This window comes from Amblyraja radiata, chromosome 34, assembly GCF_010909765.2.
Source record: "Amblyraja radiata isolate CabotCenter1 chromosome 34, sAmbRad1.1.pri, whole genome shotgun sequence".
NCBI lineage: Eukaryota > Metazoa > Chordata > Chondrichthyes > Rajiformes > Rajidae > Amblyraja > Amblyraja radiata.
Genome location: NC_045989.1, coordinates 20,861,563 through 20,887,436, shown reverse-complemented (window position 1 = coordinate 20,887,436; position 25,874 = coordinate 20,861,563). Strand labels below are relative to the sequence as shown.

Sequence of the window (25,874 nt, the reverse complement as noted above, 5' to 3'; positions counted from 1 at the left end):
TTAATAGTTGTAAATCTTGGTATTCCGTTCTAGGATTTACGCAACACTCAGCGACAACAAAAAGAACGCCTCTTTCCAAATCACCACGGCCACAAATTTCAAACAAATCAAAGCAACAAATAAGAAATAAACACAGGCGATAATTGGTTAGCATTTCGGATTTGAGATAATATGTGGATTGTAATTTGCATTTTTGTTTGGAAGGGTTTTTAACCAAGTTTGTTAAAAATTTCCGTGGAAAATGAAAACGTATGAATTATGAATTGAGAAAAGGAAAATCTAAAAAAGACACAAACTGCTGGAGTGACTCATCAGGTTAGGCAGCAATCTTTGGAGAACATGGATAGGTGACATTTTGGGTCGGGGCCCTTCTTCAGACTGGTTGTGGGGGCGGAGAAAGTTGGAAGAGAGGTAGGACAAAACAGGGATACCTTGAACAATGGGCCAATATGGGATCTGCACTTCCTTGGTCATCTGTTACTAGCCCTGCTTTGTCCAGGTCTTTTTTTTACCTCCAGTTCCCTCCCGTTTACTTTCAGTTTGAAGAACGGTACTGACTCGAAACATCACCCATCCTTTTTCTCCAGAGATGCTGCCTGACCCACTGTCTACCAGGGGTAGAACAAAGCCTGGCAATTATAGGTGTGGACAGGTATGAGTGTTTTTTGATGGACAGATTGTTGGACAAAGCCAAAGTGCGATACAAAATCCAAAAGACTAGTTGAAGTAGTTTCTAAATATGATTCATTGCAACTTCCAATACATATTCAAATTCTTGCTTGATTATATCTTACAGATGTCAAAATCATGTTAATTTATTTTCATCTGTAGGTTGACTTATACTGTGGATTTTAATTCTGTAAATGTTCTGGGGCATAGTTTCAAACATGAAGTCCTGATTCCGTGAGGCCTGCAAGGAGATGCTGGGGATTGGCAGGGATTCCCAGAGGGACCACAGTTGTGTTTACCATTCTTGCATTTTATTTCTGTCATTGTGGATCCTTTAAAACAAAATCAGTGTTTGTCCATGGATAACTAGTGTTATTTTTCAGGGAACAGCATCCCCCCCAGGGTAATCAGCATTTGCAGGGAGTCTCCAGGGAACATGTTGGTATTTTCAGGGATTCTTGCAAAAAAAAAAAATTTGAAAACCATGATTGTAAGGGATTTGACTGACTACTTTGGTTATCATAATTACCCCTTTTACATGAGAAGTTGAAACAATATCCCATAGTACAACTCAAGAGAATAAATCTCCTTATCACAAAGAAACTAGGACTCCTTGTAAAAAGGCTTTTGCAATGAGCTTAGGCAGCAGCTCTTGATAATGTGACTTTTTTTTTGCTGTACTGATGTCATTGCACCAAGACATTGAAAGACTGAGGCTTTGTATTTAATCACGTTTCAAAATGTGACCTTTAGTGGTAGTTTTCTCAAATCTTGGCTTCAAATTACTGGGTTGACTTTTTTTTTAAAGTTTGCATTAACTAATTCAATAATCATGTATATAAAATAATGTTACTGGATTGTTCCAATTTAAAACAAATCCTTCATGGAAACCTTTGTTCAAAAAGTAGTTTCTGTTGTGGTTAAGATTTTTTTTTTCACTTTTAATTCCCAGTCAGCTCTAGGCACCCTGCAACCCTCAATTCATAAACTACTGCACAAAGTTACCTTTTGAACTCCCTTTGCCAGATAACCTCTGATTAACTTTCCAGCTTCAAACTGTTTTGTTCTGTTTTCAATTACCTTGGCACATACCCGGATTTCTATCCCCCACCATCCTCCCCCCCAAAGCATTCCCAGGATTGGAGCTTTTCAGTTGTCCAGAGCTCAGATCGTTGTCTCTCTCAGCAGCTATTACTACTTTAGCACTTAACATCTACTAAAACATTTTTTTCCAATATTTTTTCTCTTCATATGAATGCCAAGCTCCTGCCCTCCTTTCCTTGTTCCCCTTGCTGTTAGTACAATATGGTATCAGATTTGTTTTGCTGTTCTTCCATTTTCACTGTATGTGCTCTCTGGGATTGTTTGTTTTAGTTAGAGATACAGCGTGGAAACAGGCACTTCGGACCACTGAGTCTGCGCACTTGTTCGATCCTTTTAATTATCTAATTGTTGTGGTATCAACAGAATCACTAGTTTTGGTATCAATGGAAAACTCAAGATCATATGGACATAACTTTAATTTTGACCCTCAAGCAATTTAACAGTCAAGATTTATTTCTGTTAAGCACAGCACCTTCCTGTGTCTTTAATCGCATGAAATTTATTCATTCCACCTCGGATTAATTGCATTTGTGCATAAATTGGGAGTGTTACTAAAATTATTTCTTGTATCTATAGGATATTAATTCCCACCACCCTTTATATGATAATTGATCCTCATTCCTACCATCCCATTTGTCACCAAGCCCCCCCGTTACCTTCAGAACCTCTAATATTTTCAGAATGCAATAGATGAGGTTGGAGGATCTCCTCCAACCTCATCTATTGCATCCGCTGCTCTAGGTGTCAGCTGATCTACATCGGTGAGACCAAGCTTAGGCTTGGCGATCGTTTCGCCGAACACCTCCGCTCATTAACCAACCTGATCTCCCGGTGGCTCAGCTCTTCAACTCCCCCTCCCATTCCGAATCCGACCTTTCTGTCCTGGGCATCCTCCATGGCCAGAGTGAACACCACCGGAAATTGGAGGAGCAGCACCTCACCTTGGGCAGTCTGCACCCTAGCGGCATAAACATTGACTTCTCCAATTTCCGGTAGCCCTTGCTGTCTCCTCCCCTTCTCAGCTCTCCCTCAGCCCTCGGGCTCCTCCTCTTTCTTTCTCCTTTCTTCTCCGGGGGGGTGCTTGAGAAAATACCCATGCTACTTTTCATTAGTTTCCGAAATATTCCTTTCAGTATGCTTGAAATTTCTAAACTTAATTTTGGCAAATTCACAAATTGTTTATTCTGTACTTAAATATTTTGATCTTTTATCTGTTTCTTGATGGGGTTGTAATTCATCGTGTACATCTGGCATATTGCATACCTTTCTGAAAATTGGATTTCAAGAAGGTTGTTTTGACCTGAATGGCAGTACTCTGTACTTAATTACGTTTTTACTGTGGAAATTGCAACGATAATTATGTAAATCTGCTGTTGCTTCATGTAAATTGCTTATCTACTTTTCTGCCCTTTTACACTATAAAATGTTTCCTGGCTTAAAGCATATATATCTTTAATTAAAGTGAATGATATCTAACAAACTGCAGCATTTTATTGTTTTTTTTTTCGCACTGAAGTTTTCCATTTTACTGCCCACTGGTTTTCTTTAGGGCTCTGCTGTTGTAAATATTAACTTCTGTTGCTGTGAATTACTTTATTTGATAGCTAGATTTATGTATACCTTGCATTTAAATTGTAGTCTGACATACTTACAAATTTTATGTAAGACACACAGTTTGCTAAACCTTTTCAAAATACATTTCTACACTCCAACTTTGCTCACCTAATCTATTAAGTACAAGTTGAGAATACTTTAGAGACATTCAAAAATAAGCTAAATTACGTATGGCTTAACAACTGGTCTTGAACTACTGTTGCAATTTTAGCCTTAAGTGGAAATATTATCCAAATTAAATGCAGAAAAGCATGGATACTTAAGAATATATTGAATATGTGGAAATAATTCCCAAATAGAGAAAAGATTAACTTGATGTGCAAAAAAATATAGAATTTCAACATTTTTTATGGTATTCAATTTCTTGTATCGGTCGTAAATTCCACAAAAGCAAGGGGAAGTGTAATTTCAGACCAGTAATTTGGAGAATGAGACATTTACAATAACTTCAGAATCTGCTCAGGTTTGCTTGAAACAAATTTAATAGTGTTGATTTAAAAGCAATGTGGAGGTAATTAAATGGTATCAAATCACAGCAATCATAAAGCAAGCAGTTATTGAGGTATTTCCAATGGATTGGATTGTAATTGGTGTCAAAAACCTGATTTGAAAATTCTTGAATATGGCAGAGAAAGACTCATTATATGAGCAGAGATGTTAAACTCGTAGAAAATGAGCTGCAGGTGCTATCTCCTGTTTCTCAACTGCCTTGCGCAAGTATGGTTTAAGGTTTAAAGGAGATTTATGAGGCAAATTCTTTGCTATGTGGTGAATGTCTGGAGCATATTGCCAGGGGAGGGTTAAGAGATATTTAGACAGACATATGAACGGGTAGGAAATTGAGAGAAATGGACCATGTGCAGGTAGATAGGATTAGTTTTGATTGGAGTCATGGTTGGCACTAATATTGTGGAGAAAGGGCATGTTCCTGTGCTTTAGGCCAAAGGGCCTATTCGTGTAGTTTTCTATTTTAGTATTCAGTCAGAGCCGGCAGTTCACGTTGAATCTGGAAAAACATAGTAAGACATCTTTAAACGATTCATTAGAGAGAAATTGCATTTAACTTCTAACTACAAAGCACCACTTGAGGAAACCACAAACATGACAATAGAAAGATATATTCATTATTTTTCATCTAATGGAATAATAAGAATGCCGAAGTGAATTAAAATATATGCAGTGGTTTAATTTATCAGCATTTGGATCAATATTATGATGGAGACGCAAGGAACTGCAGACGCCGGTTTCCAAAAAAAGACAGTGCTGGAGTCGCTCAGCAGGTCAGGCAGCATCTGTAGAAGACATGAATGGGTGATGTTTCGGCTTTGGACCCTTCTTTAGACTAATTGTTGTAAGGGGGGTGGGGGGGAGAAAGCTGGAAAAGAGGGGGTGGGGGGAAGAGACATGACAAAACCTGGCTAGTGATATGGATGTTGTTTCAATGATACTGTATATTTCTGCTTTTTAAAGGTAAATTTGGCCACCAAGCACCTGAGCCTATCCAATTTGTAGTTCTCTTTCATGTGTCACCATTATAGTACTTGGACTTCGGCATACTTTGTGGTCAATGAAATAGTAAACGTGATATGAGAAAATATGGCTTCCATTTTGCACACGGTAGTAAGACAAATATAAAAGACTAGCGGTGCTGCATGAGGGTCAAACATTGGTATTGTTTGATTTGAGATTAATCGGGCCAACAAAATAAATAATAATTATTTCTGGCAATGCTTCTGGAACATTTAAATACAACAGAGTGGGCAGGCAAAAGCTTAATTTAGTATCACATTTCAGAAGATATTAATTCTAACTGGAATATTGTCTGTACAGAATTAGTATGTTGTAATGCGCTCACCTTTTTGGAGTGTACTGGAGCACACATCCTTCTGAATTTGAGGCATGAGAGCTATCTATGAATCTGAATTAGCTTAATGGATGGTGAATTGCAAGTACATAACACTTTTGATCCCAAAGCTGATGCTTCAGTGCAGATGATCATTTGTTGTATAGATTCCAAGTGCCATCCAGAAGAGTTGCTTCGCTAGAAGAGTGCAAAATGCTGGTCAGGTGTCTGTGGAGCGAGAGTGCTAACATTCAGTGCGAACAGCTGGAAGTTGGAGGAAAACGAGAGCAATGGGTGATGGAGTGAAAGAATAGAAGAAAAGCTCATGTGGAGTGAGGGGTAGAGTGATGAATTAATAAAAGGGTATGACAATGTAGGCAAAATATTTACTACACAAGAAATCGGAATGGAGATGCTGTAAATGAAAAGGGCAAAATCAAAAATTATGATCAAAAGTTATTGAAATAATTGTTGAATCTGAATGGTATAAAATACTGTATAGTAAGGTCAGATGTGGTCTTCAAGCTTCCATTAGGTTTCAGAGGGACGGTGGAAGGTTGAGAGTGAACCAAAGTGAGGTGGCAAGCAGTCATGGCAAGTTACATGATAACAGTATGTCTGAACACAAACATGGATAGAACAAAGAATGCTCGTCCTATTGCATGAAAACTCAGACGTGGAGGTTCCCATTGTAACACCTTTTATTAGGAGGAGGTGAGCTGAACCAAAGGGAGCATTATTCAACTTTGGGCAGGGGATTGTGATGTTTTACATTTTCAATTTTCAATTGTTCTGGCAGCAGGCAAAACTGGGGTTACGATTTTTGTCAGCTATCATGCGAGTTTTGGGAGTGAGCTTTTCCGCTCAGTATTAGCCCTTGTCAATATTTAAGACTCATCACCAAAGTCTGGGATGCTTCAGGTCAACAAGATTTGTCTTCTTTATCCAGACCAAATAAATTTGCGTGATAACTGTCAGCAAGATTTGAACTTCCAACTTTTAGAGTCACAGTCAGAGAGCACCCGTTTCCTTATCTATACTAATCCCATTTGCCTGCATGTCTTGCCTATTTAAACGCCTGTCTAAATGCCTCTTAAACATAGTGTTTGTGTCTGATTCCACTAGATCCTCTGGCGGTGCATTCCAGATACCACCTACTCTCTATGTATGATTTCTTGAGGATAACCTATTCAAGACTGTCTGTGCTTTCACTAAACGTATACAGTATTCAACCAAAGGCTAAATAGAAAAATTGGAACTAAAGATGTGCAATAAAATCAGAAAATGCTGGCTATGTGCAGAAGATCCAGCAACATCTGAGTCAAGACTTCTTCTTCTTCTTCTTGCGTATGGCATGCACAGCCTAAAGTTGTAGGACAACTTGTTCTATTTGACCTTATTTGATTGTGCACGCCAGGTTGATTGCATTCGTCGAAACAGGGCGGACCACGTGAAGGTTGCAATCTCCCACCCCAGAGTTGAGACAAACATTGAGAACATGCCCTCTGTGTGCACTGTCCTTCCCTATTCTGTTAACATCCCTGTGAAATCTTAATAATATAACCTTGCACCCACGACACCCACCCACCCACAAAATTAGAAAATTCTTACATAAATATGTAATTTAAGCCAGGATTTGAGTCTTTTTTTCATGTTTTCCATTGACAATGAGACAAGCAACCATTTTCTCAAGTACAACTCTGAATAAAATTGGCGTGATCAGAATTAATTGTGTTTGGAAGCCTAATAAATTAACTATGCCCACTCACATATTTTGTTAGACTTCCAAGCTGATGTATGGAAGTCCTTAACAGCCAGTTTCAGAAGAAAGGTATTATGTGTGCAATGCTAGAAGGTTTGCAGTTTTCAACAAGTGACTTTGTCACTTAAGTTCAAAACATTTAAAATTGTTTAAATTAAAACTTTGCCGAGCACCAGAGCTCTGTCCATTCTGGAGATCTGGATCTCACGTTTTAATTCCCCTTCCCATTCCCACATCGACCTGTTTATTCTCCGACTCCTCCACTGCAATGTTGAGGCCAAACGCAAACTGGAGTATTCTGTCTAAATACTCTACCCCAACAGCATGAACATTGAATTCTTCAATTTCAAGAAACCCGTGCCACCTCAGTTTTTGTATCCCCCATCTACACTGGTTCTCTCACACACTCGTTTTCTCCCACAGCATTCTTTCCCCCGCCCCACCCTCCCCTCCCAGTTACCTATCACTCTGTTTCTCTCCCCTCCCCATATGTATACCATCTGCTCATCACTTGTATACTCCTCCCATTGGAATCACCTACCACCCCACTGCTCATCCCTTTCCACTCTTGGTCACTGCCTCAGAGGGCGGTGGAGGCCGGTTCTCTGGATGCTTTCAAGAGAGAGTTAGATAGAGCTCTTAAAGATAGCGGAGTCAAGGGATATGGGGAGAAGGCAGGAACGGGGTACTGATTGTGGATGAACAGCCATGATCACACTGAATGGAAGTGCTGGCTCGAAGGGCCAAATGGCCTACTCCTGCACATATTGTCTATTGTCGATCTGCCACCATCCCTCTTTATTCAATTCCACTCTTCAGCTTCCTTTCCCATCTGATTCCAGAATCTGCAGACTTCTGTTCCCTACTTATCACATCCCAGGCTCTTCTGCTTTCTACACCCTTCCCTTCTCACCTGGCTCTTATCTGCCAATCAATGCCTCTTCACCTGTTTCCACCTGTTATTTGCTGGCTCTTGCCTCCCCACTTCCACCTCTTGATACCCTATCCGTGATACTTCCTCACTCCTTTTCAGTCCAAATGAATGGTCTCAACCTGAAACCGACTATCCACTTCATTTCCACAGATGTTGTCTGATCCACTGAGGTATTCCAGGATTGCTCCATTTCTTTTGCACCAGATTCCTGTATCTGTAATCTCGAACCTCCTAACAAATGTATAACATCCACACAACTGTGATGTGCATTGGTGTACTGATAACTCCTGCTTTCCTTTCTTTAAATATCATTAAAATTTAATGATATTTACTCAACCAGATCTGTTAGTATAAATGAGAAATCACAAGTAACAGTTTTGCCAGAGACGTTGGTGATCCACAGACTTTGTGTGTGTGTGTGTGTGTGCGTGTGTGCGCATCTGGCCGTGTGTGCTTGCGTGTGTGTCTGTGTGTGACTGGTTTTGTGTGTGTGTGTGTCTTTGTGTGTAGCTCGATGTAGATTAATTGGACTTCAGTCTTCACTGCAAATGCTGAGTTAGCAGATTCTTGATTAGTCTTAGAAATCATGTATCGGAGTCTTTTCTGCTTAGTTCATCTAATCACTGCAACTTGAATTCTGAGTTTGGTGTGGTGGAAGAAAAGATAGCATTGTCATACTAAGCCTGAATGTAGTGATTGCCATGGTAAAACATGAAAAGAAAATGCAGACTCTGACACAGACTTGCTGATGAACAGAATAGTTGTGTAAAGCAGTAATTATCCACAAGTATGCTAACGTGCTCCATAGAGGGAGGCCAGATTAAATACACGAGGTCCTGCTGGAGCTAAACACCGCTTATATTTCAGCTAAAATTAAATCAGAATCATGTCATTTAAAAGACTCTCAGAACCAAACCCCAGAGAATAAATTAAATAATTTATTCTCGTAGGTACAAGCATCTCTGTGCCAATCAGTTATAATGAAACTGATACCACTGCAAATTCACTAGCACCGTTTTAATTATGGATGTGTGTATATATCAGGATGACACCATGTGCACACAGTGTACAATGCAGTAACAAATGGGGTTAACCCCAGTTGTCTTCACACATTGTTTTGTAGCCAGCAAGATGGTGTATCGATTGTCATGAACTCCAACACTGTACTATTAAACATTCTCTTCATAAAGAAGCTCATGTCGAAGTAAAGTGGATAATGGACTTTGTTTCTGTTCTTAACATGGTAAGCTATGAGTGCACTTTTATTAAAGAAAATCTTTTTGAAATTTGTTTTTGTTTTTTAAAGCTGTGTTATTTGGCATCTCGATTTATGCCGTATTTTCTTGGACTTGAATGATGTGCTTCATGGAGTCAATTCAAATTATTCTGATTTGGAAGTAAACAAATTAATTGCTATGATACACACTTATTGAATGCGGCATTCTACAATTAAGCTTGATAAACAATTAATGAGTATTTATGGATATACTTAGAAAATTAGAGTCAAATGTTATGCATTAATTCAAGTTGCTCACATTCAGTCTGCAGTTGAACCTTTTCTCACCACTCCCAAGCAAATGAGACTTGGTCCATCGGAACAGGCAGCATCTCTGGAGAGAAGGAATGGGTTACGTTTCAGATCGAGACCCTTCTTCAGACCCTTCTTCCTTCGATACCCTTACTCCAGCATTTTATGTCTATCTTCGGTTTAAACCAGCATCTGCAGTTCCTTCCTAATCCATTCATTATGGAAGTCACACAACTTTTTCCAGAACAAGAATTATCTCTTAATTTTCAATGGCTACATTTAATTCCACCATCCAACAAAACCAGAATTGTGAACATAACAATGTTGGAACAGGAATAAGTGATTTAGCCCATCTAGCCTTTTCCCACACGTCAGTGCAATCATGATTAATCTAGCTTCACGTACCTGCCTTTGCCCATATTTTTTTCATTTTTTAAAAACTAGTTATCACAGATTTTAAATTGACTAATGCCATAGCATTAAATTCAATTTACAGGTTACATTTTAACTTCAACCACACTTTATCTGGTTCAAATTTTTAGGCATGTCTCCAGATTTTGAACTTTCAACCAATGGAAATTATTTCTTCCAAACACTCTTGTCTCTCCTTGATATCTTGAAAGCAATCCTATCACACCCTTGTCCACTATGCACATAGATCCCTGAGTCTTTCTGGACATTAGTGCTTCTAGGTTTGTTTTGGAATATATGGTCCTCTAACCTAATTGGGTCCAAAGTAAATGTTACATTTGTATTTTATGGAAGTATATTTTTCAGATTCTCAAGTCATTTGATATTTTTTATCATTTACTTTTCTTTTCTTTACGCTAATAATAGTCAGGAGAACAGGCTGAGCTGGAGATGTATCTGTAATCTGAATTGGTCTAACTGCATGAAAGTTTGGGGAAGTTTGACCCCGTACTGCAAGATCTTCCTCTATTTAGATGACCAAACTGTAATGAAACTGCCTAATTGAGTTTGATTGGGAGCCAAGGCTAAGTTCTGAACTCCAAGTACCAGAACAGGGCTTCAAAACGCTAATGTGACTATGGCAGCACTCTGTAGCCAGTGTTCTTTATGTCAAGTTGATATTATTTATTCATTGTTATGTAATGTTTTTTTATTATTATGTGCATAAAATATGGGGAGAATAGATAGGGTGAATGCTGTGTTTTATCCAGTTAAGGGGAATCAAGAACTCGTGGACATAGGTTTAACGTGAGAGGAGAAAGAATTTATAGGCACCTGAGAGGTTCACATGGAGGGTGGTGGGTATATAGAACGAGCTGCCAAAGGAAGTAGTAGAGGGAGGTACTGCAACATTTAAAAGACTTTTGGACAGGTACGTGGATATGAAAGGTTTAGAGAGATGTGGGCCAAATGTGGGCAGATGAGATGAATGTAGGTGGAGTATCTTGGTCAGAACTAAGTTGGATTGAAGGGTCTATTTCATGCTGAATGACTCTTTGACTGTATGTAGTGAATATTACTTCTAAGCTCATTCTTTTTGGCCTGTTGTGTATTAATGACATAACCATTACCAGGTAAAGAAGCCTTTATTAATGTTTTTGCATTTTGACGTGAATCTGAAAGGGAGGGAAGCACTAGAACTCGGACATCAAGTAACAAATATAGCAAATGTAATTATTTTTCATGTGAAAATATGTTACTTATCTGGGGGAACAAATAGAATTCTAGAACTGTATCCACTGAATTTTAAGGTCACCAGATCATTCTCAAATCCCATTCCTTTTGAGCTTTTTCCTTTCCATCATCCTCGAGAACCTTTATGTGACTGAGATTCAGATTCCTCACTTCTCTGTCATGTGCCACGCACCATCGACTTTATAATGAACTCGATAAACACAAAGCTGCTGTTGCTATAAAGTTTGTAGAGATCTATGATACCATTGTGAACACTGCTGACAACTCAATGCTTTCATTTGGGTGGAGTGCTTGGATACACATTGTTTTGGAGCAAGGTATTTCTTGCAGTAAGGTTTACCTGAGGCCATATGGTATCCAGTTCTCTGCCAATAAAAGAGCATTTAAAAGAATTGTGTGAATTTAACTAATGTGTTCAGTGTGGAGCTGTAACTGGGTAAATTATTTTGGAATTTAAACTTTGGGCATGTCATTAGAAGCTATCCGGTTAATGTGAAATATTGTTAAACACAGCAGTGACATACAGGGCGTGTTGTGTTTATGACTAAACATTCCCAGCTGCCTATGTTCACAATGACATCAGCATAAAGGATGGAGCTAGCTGGCTTATGCTTTGTTTCTAAGAAACCCATCTAGCACTCATCTTGTTTTTCAGTACTCAGCTATTTCCTCTGCTCCCAAGATTTTCACTGAGCTAAACCAGTGGTTTTCACATGTGTTCTGTATTTTCTATTAGGATAAAATAGATAAAGGGATTTATTTTAATGTTTGCTTCCTTTTGCTGGTTATTGTTCTGTTACATTATCTTGAAATCATTCGAAATGTATTTGGACATTAGTTTTTATCCTGTTTTTCTTTCTCTCTAATTTTTGAAACTGGAACAAACATTTCAAGTTATTTTCATATTATGAAATTGTTAGCGGCTTCCACAAGTGCTAACTACTATTCTGAACTTCTTTAAAATAAACCATTTGTTTAAGCAGCATTTCATTCCCACTCCCTCATAAATACAGTTTGTACTGGTGATTTGTTTTTTTGACATATGAAGTGAAATTAAATGCAGTATTACAAAGTTGTATTTGAAGAGAATTATTCTTTCCTACTTTGAAGTTTGAATTATTATAACATTATGTTGATTATTTTCCAATTATATATAGTTACTGACTCGTCATTTGCTAGAGTAAATATAGACCCTCGTTCACCTTGTGCTCTGCCTTGTATTTTTTGTGTCCTCAGAATTGCTTAAAGCTAAATGACTCATTTTATTGATTTATCATGTAGCATATGATGTGTTCATTTGTGTACCTTTGCACTAGTGAGTAAAGCAACACATAACATGGTGATCACCTAATTTGCTCCCATGTCATTTAAAACTCATTATTGCTGCTCATCTCATTGCTGTTTCACATGCCTTGTTTAAGCAAATCGACCAATACGCTGCACTTGAGTTTAGTGGAATGAAACGTTATCACATTAAAACGTGCACAAATTTTCTGTGGATTGATAGGATAGATTGTGGAATACTGTTTTCTCTTGCTCAGTGTCGGGGTTCTCAGTGTCAAAATAGGAGGTTGACAATTCAAGTTGGAAGATGAAGAAACTTCACCCAGAGATTAGAGAATCCTCAGAATTCTCTATGCAAGAGGCCCCCGTCACTGAATAAACTCAAGCAGATCAATACATCTTCAGCTATTAAGGGATATGAGGTGAGTACAGTCGAGTGGCTGAGGTAAAGACTCATTGTGATATGGAATGGTGGAAGGCAGGAAGAATGAATGGCCTCTAACTCCACTCTTATTATGATCAAGATGCACAACAAATTGGATGGTGTATGCTAGAGTAAAAAAAATAAACCTTTCAGCCTGCCATTTAAACAGAAGATGGTGATTATTAAACTTGACTAAATCAGCTTCAAATTAAAGGTAAAAATTGAATAAATAGTTTCTTGTATAAATCCTTGTTAGTAAACCCCATTGACTTTAATTATTATGTTACAGGTTTAAGCACAAGAGCTATATAGGTATTAATATTCAATCTAAAAAGTTTATGAATTGCTGCTTTGCAATGTACAGTGTGAATTCACAAACTAGACCAATGCTCTCTCGTAAACATTATTGTCTCCGACTGATCGGAACTTGAAGATAGACACAAAATGCTGGAGCAACTTCAGACTGAAGAAGGGTCTTGACCCGAAACGTCACCCATTCCTTCTCTCCAGAGATGCTGCCTGTCCCGCTGTACAGCATCTGCAATTCCTTCCGACACATGTTTCGAACTTGTGCAGTTTGTGACTCACAATGCGTCAATAAGCATCAACTATCTTTTTTACTTGAACTAAATCTACTGTTAGTATTGCACTGATACCAGAAATAACAACAAAAAATTGCCACCTAAATAGTGTAGGAAAGAACTGCAGATGCTGGTTTAAATCGAAGGTAGACACAAAATGCTGGAGTAATTCAGCGGGCCAGGCAGCATCTCCGGAGAGAAGGAATGGGTGACGTTTCGGGTCGAGACCCTTCTTCAGACTGAAGACTGAAGAAGGGTCTCGACCCGAAATGTCGCCCATTCCTTCTCTCCAGAGATGCTGCCTGGCCCGCTGAATTACTCCAGCATTTTGTGGCCACCTAAATAGTGTTTATTCTGACTGTATACTTAATAGCTGTAGTATAAATTACTTTATATACAATAATTACATTTGTATTCAATAAACTTTTTCTGATTATTTTGGGAAGTACAATTGTCATGTAAACCTTTGCACAAAAATTACATACTTTATGCAGATCAAATGGTTCATGTAGGTTTTCTCAGTTGGGTCTCTGTTACTTCTGAATAAAATATTCTGAGTTCAAGCTCCTCTAAGATTTGAATGTATGGTTTTGGATGGCATTTCACTGAAGTGTTCTTTATTATGTTGTATTAAATTAAGACATCTTTTATTTCAGCTGATTTGGGTAGATCGACAGACACGGAGGCTGATCTCTTAATGACCTGCAAAATAATCTTCCACCAAAATATTTGACTAATCTCATTCATTATTTGCTATCTTTTTTGCTACATTTTGTTTAAAGCAAACGGTGTCTACAATTGAATAGTAATTACTTGAACATCTTGCATACTATCCTAACAAAGAATATGAAATCATTGGTAGACACAAAATGCTGGAATCGCCTTCGATTTAAACCAGCATCTGCAGTTCTTTCCTACATGATATGAAATCATTAGTTTATTTAATTCTTTTAAACAGGAGTCATCTACATTTTTTAGAATACTTCAAGATGTAAGATATTCCCCACAAGTAAATAATATGTAAACAGTGGAAGAACTTTATATTTATTATTTTATAGAACACATTCTGTTTCATTTCTGTGAAGAGGACACAGAAAAAGGCACAAGTCTGCACCGCCAAGAGGTGTTATCCTAGCCTACTGTGTTTTAGTTAAATGATATCAGGATGTTTGGTGTGGTCAGTCTGTTATTGTGCAAAGACAAGTTGTATTGATTGAAATAAATGGAATCCATCATAACCGTTATTCTTTGGTCAGTCAACATGAAATAAAGCAACTTAACTATTTGAATCAAACCATTAATTTTTGTATGCAAGAATGTCAAATATATTTTGGCATTAGCAAAAAATAATATTGCATTACTCCTCCCCTCCGGCATCCATCGTCACTTGTCTTTCTCAATTACATAACCCATAATTTGTCTGCTGGCAACTAGACATGTAATGCTCTGACCACTCATTTGCAACTTTGCCCCAGAATTGAACTTGTTGCCTTTTGTGGGATGTTATATTTTGTGGAAAACTGAAATAACTTTTGGTCTTGGTTACTATAGGGCAAGTGCAGTTTGGAATCTGAAAAGTAGCGCTCGAACCCACCATCTTCTCATGAGCAAAGATGCTACCACAAGCCAGGCCTAATATCCATTAGCAGGTGGCTTTGTAAGGAACTGAGGCAAATTACAAAGCGCAATGGGATATCACAATTATTAGATTCTGCAGATAATAAACAATTGGAAAACCGATTCAATACATCCATTTATTGTCCAGAAGCTAATGGGTAGAGGCTGGGATGAATTAATTCTGGGTTTTCAGAAGTGGAAGGCACTTGACATAATTGATCAAGTTACTGGGAAATTGAAGCTTCAAAGAAAACTCCATGTTATTGAAATGCAATCTGTGGAGACAATGTACAAGTGATGTTTCGGGTCAGGACCATTCCTCCTCCCCCTCTTCCTGGACCCCTGTAGGCCTTCTACCCTCTCTGGACTTTTGGTGTGAAGTCGGAAGAAAGGTCGTGCCTTGAAATGCCATCTGTCCATTTCCTACACAGATGCTGCCTGACCTGCTGAGTTCTTCCAGCATGTCATTTGCTCCAGATTCTTGAGCATTGTGATTTGATATTTAATATTTGGGGGGGGGGGAAATCATCTGTAGAATCCAGTATTTCTGTCATGTAAGTAAAGTGTATATGAAAGATTCTGGTAAATGCGGGAGAATTTTCACACACATATAGAGATAATATATAATCGTGCCATAATTAAATATCACTGTGCCAAGACAAATTATGGTCTGAACTTCAGGAGATGCTATTGACAATGTAATTTTGAGTATCCAAAAGTGATTGCATAAATATTCAGGTGGACTATGCTCATTTTAGTAGTACTAATGGAAATAGCTGGACTCCTCATGAAATTATTCCTGAATTACATTTCCTATTGTATTCTTTACAGATTGAACTGGAAATGACACTGTCATACACACGATTGTTCATATTTTGTACATTTTAATGATTACAATGATGTTCTGAAATATTTACCTTGCTCAATATATCATTGTGGCTGCAGAATAAAATGTTGCTGTAGTTTTGTTGGCATTGCAGAATTTACAGTAAAACCCAGAAAAGGCTCCGCAACATGTCCAATGACAGCTGCAATTATAATCGCCGTGAAGTGCTGAATTTTAATTCCTGCTGCTAATTATTGGCTAGGTTTGGTATCAGCTGGTAACAAAGGATCGACTGTTTTTTCATCATGAATCCTTCTCTATGTATGATGGGATGTGGACATTATTACATTTAACGAGGAAACAAGGGCTTTTATAACTGGCCGTGTTCACATCTTTCAATGTCTACTGAGGGTAGACTAACTGCCACCTGAAGTGAAACGTAATGAAGGAATACATTCGGAAACTTGTATTTTGTGATTAAAAAGAGCCCCTGGTAATTGTTTGGCCATTTTAATTGTCCCACAAACAGCTGGCATGGACACAAATAATCCTTGTCAGTTTCTTGCACATCTTTTGTCTTGTGCCAATTGTTCATGATTACCCATGATTACGGGTGGAGAGTTTTTGTTGACTGAGCTTTGTGAACTTGTGAAACTGCCATCTACAACATGTAGCGTTGTTTAGTATTTGGAGCAGCTTCTTGTAACAATTCGTATGCATTGAAACTGAAAGCTAATAAAAAGGATGAATAGATATCCTGTGCATTAAGTAGACTCTGTTTGTTCTTTACAGATACTATAGATGAGTACTTTGAATATGACGCAGAGGAGTTTTTGTTTTCTCTGACCTTGCTAATCACAGAGGGCCGGACACCAGAATGCTCTGTGAAAGGTCGTACAGAAGGGTTTCACTGCCCTCCAGCACAGCTTGGACAGTCCTTAAGTACAAAGCACGAATGCACTGAAAAAGTGCCGCAGGTATAGATTCATAACTAAAGTTCTCGCCATATATTAAAATTTAAGAGTGTTTTATTATCATATGTTCCGAAATGAAACAATGAAATGTACAGAATTCCTATTTTTTTCTTAAACTTTTCTTTCAAATAAACATCATATCTACTGGCACAAAATTATAAGATTTGATTGGTTCTAGAAAATGTTGTTCAGATATTTTTCTAATAATTTTCTTTTCCTTTGCACCTGTGTTTTGACAGTGTTATCAGGCCAAAAGAACCAAATCTCAGGTTTTGGTTCTGTGGAGGAATAACATTTCCATCATGGTTGAGGTGATGTTGCTTCCTGACTGTTGCTATAGTGATGCAGATGGTCCATCCACCGAGGGAAGTGATATAAACGACCCTGCTATCAAACAGGATGCTTTACTGCTAGAAAGGTGGTCTTTACAGCCACTGCCCAAACAGTAAGTCTTTGTTCTTCATTGTAATGAAATACTCAAAAAAAAATGAACAAAATCAATGGCTATCTATATATTTTTTCCTCCTTTTGTCTTGTATAAAAAATGAATAATGCCATACAGTTGAAACAAAGAATATAAATACAGAAACCATTGTCTGAGTAAGAATTAGTTTACAGGCCATGTATTTTGTTGGGATTTGTTCGGGCACAGCACACTACAGCTGTGGGTTTACTCGTTTTGTTTCACAACAAGTAAAACACAGCATCTTTTATAGGTACAATGTAGATTTCTTGGTGCAATCATTGTGATAAATTGTAAAATAATGCTACTGCTACACATGTGTAATGCTACACATGCTACTGAAAGCACGTGACTACATTTAGTGTTGAATGCATCTTTAAAGTATTTCCCTGTCTTTTATAGCCTGCTCTACCAAATAGTATTGAATAAAATGTGTAGCAGTCTCCTGGGTAGTTAAATTTATCGCTGTGCATCTCAATTTACAGTTGTTTACATGACTTGTAATAGTTCAATGCCACAATTTCCGGCACATTAGCATTAAATTGCTATATCCTCCTGTTCAGATTCCCTGGGTTTATACGTTTAGTTTTTGCATTGGGAGGAATATTTTTCTCTGAGAAAAACCTCCGTTAATTTGAATAATGGATGAAGTACTCTGCAGCACTGCGATTAAAAACAAAGTAAAAATTAGGAGGTTAAATATATATTTGGGTAAAACATAAATAAGTTTCTCTCACCTCCAGAAAATACAAGTACCTTTGGTGTCTTTAATTCCACAGGGCACCAAGAAGGGTTACCAAGCAAAATGTTATGTGGGCCCATAATGATCAGTTAGGGATGATGCCCAAAACCTGTGTCACATGAGTTGGTTTTAATGGAGGTGGCTTCAAGGTAGAAGCAGAGGTAGGGAGGTTATTTGGTACACGTAATTGGCAGCTGTAGATACAGCCATGAGTAGCGGAGCAATTTAAATCTGAGAATGATCTCTGGAACAGAAATGTAGATGTCATGGGGGGGGGACTTTTGGCCTGGATGAGAAGTGACCACGGTATTGCTTAACTAGGTGCCCTTATAAATTATCATGCAGGGCGATAAGAGAAAGGGGCAACTGCAGCAGAGTTTTGAAATACCTTGAGAATGAGGAAACTGTCAGGTATATACAGGTGCACAACCTTTTATCCGAAAGCCTTGGGACCAGACACTTTTCGTAATTCGGAATTTTTCAGCTTTCGGATTGGAAGATTTTTAGCGTAGATTTTAACGGCTGGCTCAGTGGTAGAGTGCTCGGCTCATATCCGCAAGGTCGCGAGTTTGCGCCTCGATCCCGGCAGTTACTCGATCGCGAGTTTGAGTCTTCAATGTAGTTTTTTCTTGCAGAATAGGCGAGATTAGGGAGGGTTAGGCTGGGATCATTCTCTGCGAGATGATCTTAATGCGGGAGACAAGTGTAGGAGAGGTGTACTGACTGTGTGGGCAGAACTTTGGAAGTGATTGCCCACCATTCTCAAAAGCCGCTGTGTCTCCCTGTCCCTCCAACTCCAGAGGAATCCGCTCCCCGATGGACCGCTACGGCGACAAGTGGCAGTTCGCCCACAGCCCGAGCTGCGCCACCCCAAGAACAAGACGTACCTTGCACACCATCAGCTTCTGCCCCTACGGGGAGCGTGTTCCTCTGGAGTTGGAGCGGGGCTGGGCTGGAGTTGCTGATCTGGGATCTCCGTGCTTGCAGTGGGCCTGGGGGTCGGTGTCCCGATGAGGGGGCGCAGCTCGGGCTGTGGGCGAACTGCCACTTGTCGCCGTAGCGGCCCATCGGGGAGCGGCTTCTGGTGGTCCTGACGTCTTTCAGCTCCTGTCCAGGGGGGTGGCCGGAGACGTCAGGACCAACAGGAACCCGCTCCCCGATGGGCCGCTACAGCGACAAGTGGCAGTTCGCCCACAGCCCGAGCTGTGCCCCCTCATCCGCAACCCGGGTTCCTCTGGAGTTGGAGCGGGGCTGGGCTAGATCTGCTGCTGGCTGTGAGTCTCTGGGATCTCCGTACTTGCAGTCGGTGTCCCGTTGGTCCTGACGTCTCTGGTCATCCCCCTGGACTGGAGCTGAGACTGGGAACTGTACCGCCCTTGCCCCCTCCCTCTGCAACTGCAAACAACCCCACAGTTCCCAGTCTCAGCTCCTGTACAGGGGGGTGGCCGGAGACGTCACAGCCCGAGCTGCGCCCCCTCATCCGCAACCCCAAGAACAAGACGTACCTTGCACACCATCAGCTTCTGTCCCTACGGGGAGCATGTTCCTCTGGAGTTGGAACGGGGCTGGGCTGCTGCTGGCTGTGGGTCTCTGGGATCTCCGTGCTTGCAGTGGGCCTGGGGATCGGTGTCTTGTTGGTCCTGATGTCTCCGGTGACTGGCACTGACCTGCTGGCATCGCCGACGTGAAGACAGTGCAAAGCCCCTGCACCGGTGCAATGGGCAGGGAGCTGGAGAGGGGAGGGAAGGGGTCACACACATTGTCGGGAAGCAGAGGGGTGTAGGTGAGGTGAAACTGAAGGGAGCGACAATCTGCTGCTGCCTGCCCGCTGAGTTAAAAAGTTCCCATGCAAGACTCACGATCGTGAGTCTACCGTGGGAACTTTTTAACTCAGCGGGCAGGCAGCAGCAGATTGTCAATTATTAACCCTCCCGCGCAATATACCCTCACCTTCTCTTTTATGAATGGGGATTTAGTTCCCCTTTCTTCGAGGACCGACCGGAGGTTCCGCTGTCACCTCTGCGGGCCGCCCTCGTTGAACGTCTTCAAGGACCTTTCTTCAAGGACCGAAAAATTGTCCACTATTCGGAGGTTTTCGTTATTTGGATGTTCGGATAAAAGGTTGTGCACCTGTATTAGAATTACCAAGTCTTTTGGTTAATGAATGCATAGTTGAAGAGTTTTGGTGTGTAGCACATCTACTTTCTTAAACAAAATCATGAAATCATTGACACGTTGGGCACCAATTGCGTTCTTAACTGAATGACTCTTGTTTGAGAAAGACGAGCAAGAGTTACCATTCCCTTCACTTCCCCAGCCAAGTATTTCTCATTGTCCAATGACAGAATTAGATTTTGAGAGTGTTTCACTAGTGTCTGTGTTTAACAGATGCTTAGTTTTATTAACGCTTTGTACTAACTATTATAAATATTTCCCTCTTTTTAATCTTAAGAACTGGAGATCGTTTTATTGAAGAGAAAAGCCTTCTGCAGGCTGTCCGTTCTTATGTCTTCTTTTCTCAGCTGAGTGCTTGGCTGAGTGTGTCACAAGGTGCTGTTCCACGCAATATTCTGTATCGGTGAGTGATATCTGGAATTATTATTATTATTTCAAAATTATGATTTTGGATAACTTAAAATTATGCCTTCTTATGAATGTAATCCAGAAATACATTTTTCAAATGTAATGCCTATGTTCATAATAGCATAGATTTGTAGGAACCTGAAGAGGCAACTTTTTCACTCAGAAATAGGTGGGTGTGTGGAATGAGCTGCCAGAGGAAGTAGTTGAGGCAGGTACAATAACAACATTTAAAAGACCCTTGGCCGGGTACTTGGATAAGAAAGGTTTAGAAGGATATGGGCCAAATTGGGGCAAATGGGACTAGCTTAGATGAGGCAAATTGGTTTGCATGGACATTGAGTTGAAAGGCCTGTTTCCATGCTATATGACACTGACTGAAATATAGAACTGAGGGAATACTGCTGCAGCCTGTAAGGCTAAATCAAGTAAGAATGTCATTGTTTTGGCCCCAATGCATTTGACAATATGCATTTGGCTCCAATGCCTCTTTATTTAAGGAATGATAGTTTTCAGTGTTTAAGGTAAATAGGGTAAATGAGAAATAAACTACTTTCTTTACTGGATGAGGCCAAAATCTGACACTAACCAAGTTAATGGAAAGTTTGAACTATAGCATCATACAATATTCTAATGCTTTTGTTTGTGACATCTTAAATTTGTTGTTTTTTTTATATTTAGAATAAGTGCAACAGATGAAGACATGTTGCTAAATTTTAATCAGCCTCCAGTTGAACATGTGTTTCCAGTTCCTAATATTTCACACAGCCTGGCTTTGCGAGTGAGCGTTCTGTCCTTGCCAAGGCAGCCAAGTTACCCGCTGTTAACATGCAGTATTCACACCAACTTCAGTTTCTTTGGGAAAAGTATGCCCAGTCAAGAGAAGGATGGTTATCAACATACCAATGTAAAAGAGCAAGAGTACAGCAACACACCAGGGATCCAACAGAGGTACAACAAGCAGGCTTACACAGCTGTTCGAAACCATGAATTGTTGCCAACAAGTTCCATAAACGTAAGAAAATGCCCTTCTCCTGAGATCTTGGACACAAGCAAAATGGGACCATTAAGTGATGCTGACAAAATACCTGAAATCAGAAATTCACAAACTAAGACTCAACCTTGTAATTGGACAAACACTGCTGAAATAACTAAAGTCCATCGTTGTGAAACCCATTCAGTCAAAACATTAAAGTCATTTTCTGCGACAGATTCCAATCAAACCAGCAGTTCAGCTTCCCAGATTTCTTCAGGTGAGATGAACCCTCTGATAGGAAACTTGCTTCAGGAAAGGGAAGAAGTGATTGCACGAATTGCCCAACAACTGAGTTACTGTGATCAAAGCCCTCCATCTGTTTCTGGAAGCCATTTTAATACCGTACAAGAGTCAAGTTCGAGTGCAAAGCGACTGCAGAGCTCTTTTGAAGAGGAAAGCCCAAGTACAAGGAAAGAGACTCTCTGTAGTTCTGCCACCCATACTGAAAGCATTTTATTGGAAAATAACAGAAAAAAGAGCAGAACCCCTTCTCACGATACTCCACTCTTGTTATGTAGAAAGGCTAAACTTGACAATGATAAAAAAACTTCCCCTAAGCCACAGACACAAAGAAAATTATCTTCTGCAGATTCCTTTCCTGAAACAATTGGCAAATCTGAAACAAAACATACTGCTGAAAGAACTGTAAGTAAGCATGGTAAATCAGAACTATCACAAGTCAATCACATCGGCAAAATGAACTGGAAATGCGCATTATCTGGCAACAGTGTAATTGACAAACAATCTAAAGTCGAGTCATCATGTTCTGGTTCCTTTCATAAGAACATTGTGAACTCTACAGATTATTCTGAATTAAAACAACATACCCCTCCCATACATCATGATCCTTCAGAAATTAATACAAATACATTTGATAGGGACAAATCAGACTGCTCGTATACCATTAACTTGGACTCAGGCACTCGTAGTGAAACTGGTGTCAACAATGTAAAAAATAAGCCCGTTAGTACAGAATGCTCATGTACCTGGCATTCAGACTGTGTAGACTGCAGCAAGTTTGGGTCTAAAAATGAATGGAATAAATTGGATATTTCCAGCGAAGACCATTCTGGTACAATAAAAACAAATGAAACTGTCAGTTTTAAGAAGGGAGACCAAGAAAATATTGACGTGCAGATCCAGAGCTGTGATTCATCGCACTGCTTACGTAATTTAACGATGCCAAGAAGACTTATTGGAGACTGCAGAGAAAGACCTGGAGAATCTCAAATGCAAACTGTAAGGAAGCTTTACTTTTTCCAACATCGGTAGTTAATGTTATTGGCCTCAAATGAAAGCAGTTTAATTTGACTGCATGAAAACTGTTAACATCAGGATTATAGTGTTATAATAAGGTTCATTATTGATGATATACAAGTCTGCATAGAACTCAAAATATAGGAGGTTGTATCTTCATCTCAAATGAATCTAATGGGAACGTCATTCTGTACTTTGGGGGAAATTTCAATGTTTAAAAAAAAAATTAATGTTCAATCCGATATTCGATTGAGGTATTCGTGAATGAGTGAGATGATTTGGTAAGAGATTGTTGTTCCATAGCAATCATTCAATAATTTTAGATTGCTTGAGAGCTAAATTCATAGCCTCGGGAAATGTAGTGGGATAGTGATGCACAATGAACTGCTGGCCATTTTCTGCTTGAAGAAAGCATAACAACAATATACTGTCCAGTTATGTTCATGATTGCAACATCCAGTCACCTGAGAAAGGGGAGGGGTACATTGTCTGTCTGACCTGGAAAAACATTGAAGCATGGCACTGTACAGGAGGAAACAGTGCCCAGTGTTTATTTTGGGTTTTGATGACGGAAGTGGCTTGTTAAAGACCAGGCCAAGAGGTTCTCCAGGTGTTGTCTTCAATGTGATGGGACGGCACAGTGGTGCAGCGGCACAGTTGCTGCCTTAAAGCTCTAGAGGCCTGGGTTCGAACCTGATTATGGGTACTGTCTGTTGCGGAGATTATATATGAATTATTCTGCAAATGAAGACTTTGGTCCAGGCAATAGAAGACGGCTGGAGGTTAAATGCAGCTTGGTAGAACAGCCGAATGCATATTCATAATTTGCAGCAGTATTTTGCTTTTACATATTGGAGTTCAATTAATTTTGGTTCAGAATGGGCAGCAAGAAATGCACAACTCAAAAGCAAAGCAGTTTTTAAGAAGGAACTGCAGATGCTGGAAAATCGAAGGTAGACAAAAGTGCTGGAGAAACTCAACGGGTGCAGCAGCATCTATGGAGCGATGGGTTTCGGCCCGAAACGTTGCCTATTTCCTTAGCTTCATAGATGCTGCTGCACCCGCTGAGTTTCCCCAGCACTTTTGTCTATCTTCAAAAGCAAAGCAGCCATGGCAAAGAAGATTGTTCTCCCTAACGGTCAATCCCTCAGTGCAGATAATGAAATAAAGCCACTTCTCTTTGAATGGAGAGCCTCACTGATCTCGTTTACACAGGGTGCCTAGTTATCTAAATGATGTTGCAAGTCTCCCCAACACTAATCTGGAAGGAGCTAGAGACAAAGACTGCAATCATCACCCCCACCGGCTCTGCCAATGTGTTCTATGTCCTGTCCAGTCATGGATGCAGGAAGTAGCAGATCAGTTCAGTTTAGTTTATTGTCACTCGTACCATGTGCAAGTGAAAAGCTTTTGTTGCGTGCTATCCAGTCAGCAGAAAGACAACACACGATTACAATTGAGCCATTTACAGTGTAAGGGAATAACTTTAGTGCATGGTAAAACCAGCAAAGTCCGATCAAGGGTAGTCCGAAGGTCACCAAAGAGGTAGACAGTAGTTCAGGACTGCTCTCTAGTTGTGGTAGGATGATTCAGTTGCATGATAACAGCTGGGAAGAAATTGTCCCTGAATCTGGTGATGTGCACATTCACAGATTCAAGTGAGGACACATTTATTGGAACCCATATTGTTCCTCTGAGATTCAGGTAGGAGGCTGCCCTTCCGCTTGTATATGCTGCTCAGTGTGCTGTCTACTCAATGTATCACTGCACACATACATATTATTGCACCCATATCCAGGAGCAATTGTGACAATAAAAGTCAGCAAATAGTTCCTCCGTGCTTGACACACAACCTTGTGTGGAGTTTTACAACTTGAAAAAATGTTATTAAAGCACTTAACATGTGGATTCTGAGCATCCTCACAAACATACATGTTCACCATAATCACTTATTTGGAGGATGTCAGGGGCATCATAACTCCAAAAAAAGCAATGCTAATTCATATAATTCTATTTCCTTTTGTGTTAATTTTCAAATTGTTAATTGAACCAACCTATTATTTATTTAAATATAATATTGTTACCTGATGAAAAATGTATGTACGGCACTCTCGGACGTCTTCCTGAGGCAATGTTACAGTGGCATAGATATTGACGTTGCTTAGATATTCATCTTTTAAAAAAAGAAATGGATGCCAAATCAAAATCCTTTCACACCTGTACATTTATTTTATATTTTGGGAAACACATGCTTCTGACAATCACATTTTTAACCCTAATTTACTTCAAAAATTTGGTGTGAGCCACTTGTTGACCTAATGCTATCCTAGTTGAGGTATGTCTACAATGCTGCAAGGTACAGAGTTCCGAGATTCACACCTAGTGATGATGAAGGAATGATTTTGTATTTTAAAATCCCGATGGTATGCCACTTGGGAATCCTCCAGGTTATGGTGTCCCATCCCTTGTCCTCTTGGATAGCAGAAATCTTAAATGTGCAAGATGCATTTAGTGACCCAAGCTGCTCCAATGTATTTTTAGATGATGGTCACTGCAACCATGATGTGCCAGGATGTATGGAATGCAACATTAAGGCGTTGGATGGAGTATCAATCCAACTTTGTCCTGTACGGTCTTTAGCTTCCAAAGTGAGCTGTGTTCTCCAAGCAATTAGAGGCTATTCCATTGCTCTGTTGACTTGGAGAACCTTCATAAAAGCTAAAGTCAAACTGTAGAAGGAACTGCTTGGGTTGCTTGAGAATGTAGACAAGTTGGTGACCATTTGTTTTAAATTTCTTGAATTAAGAACATTTTCAATATAAACTGTTTATATTCTTACAATTGTATTTTCAATGCAGATGTAGTATTGCAACACAATTAATTCAGAGTGCTATCATAATTGTCATTGTTGCTATTAAAGTACTTAAGTGTGGTTCACACAACATTTTGGGCTTGCTTGGCACATTTCGCC

General features: G+C 39.6%; 1 protein-coding gene across 5 annotated transcripts in view; it reads left to right on the top strand.

Annotated features, from left to right (window-relative positions):
• The window catches only part of fam214a (family with sequence similarity 214 member A), a 67,974-nt gene that overhangs the window by 16,374 nt on the left and 25,726 nt on the right, over positions 1 to 25,874 (top strand). For 3 of the 5 annotated variants that reach the window (XR_004416853.1, XM_033050404.1, XM_033050405.1), the window contains exons 2-5: positions 16,644 to 16,828; positions 17,065 to 17,270; positions 20,483 to 20,608; positions 21,292 to 22,885. Coding sequence is in view for 4 of the 5 variants with exons in the window: in XM_033050404.1 (XP_032906295.1) it covers positions 16,644 to 16,828; positions 17,065 to 17,270; positions 20,483 to 20,608; positions 21,292 to 22,885 (2,111 nt within the window). In the remaining variant the exon portion in view is untranslated. Of the gene's footprint in view, positions 1 to 9,049; positions 9,170 to 16,643; positions 16,829 to 17,064; positions 17,271 to 20,482; positions 20,609 to 21,291; positions 22,886 to 25,874 lie in introns of all 5 variants that reach the window. The other 2 variants (XM_033050406.1, XM_033050407.1) reach the window with 1 other exon arrangement.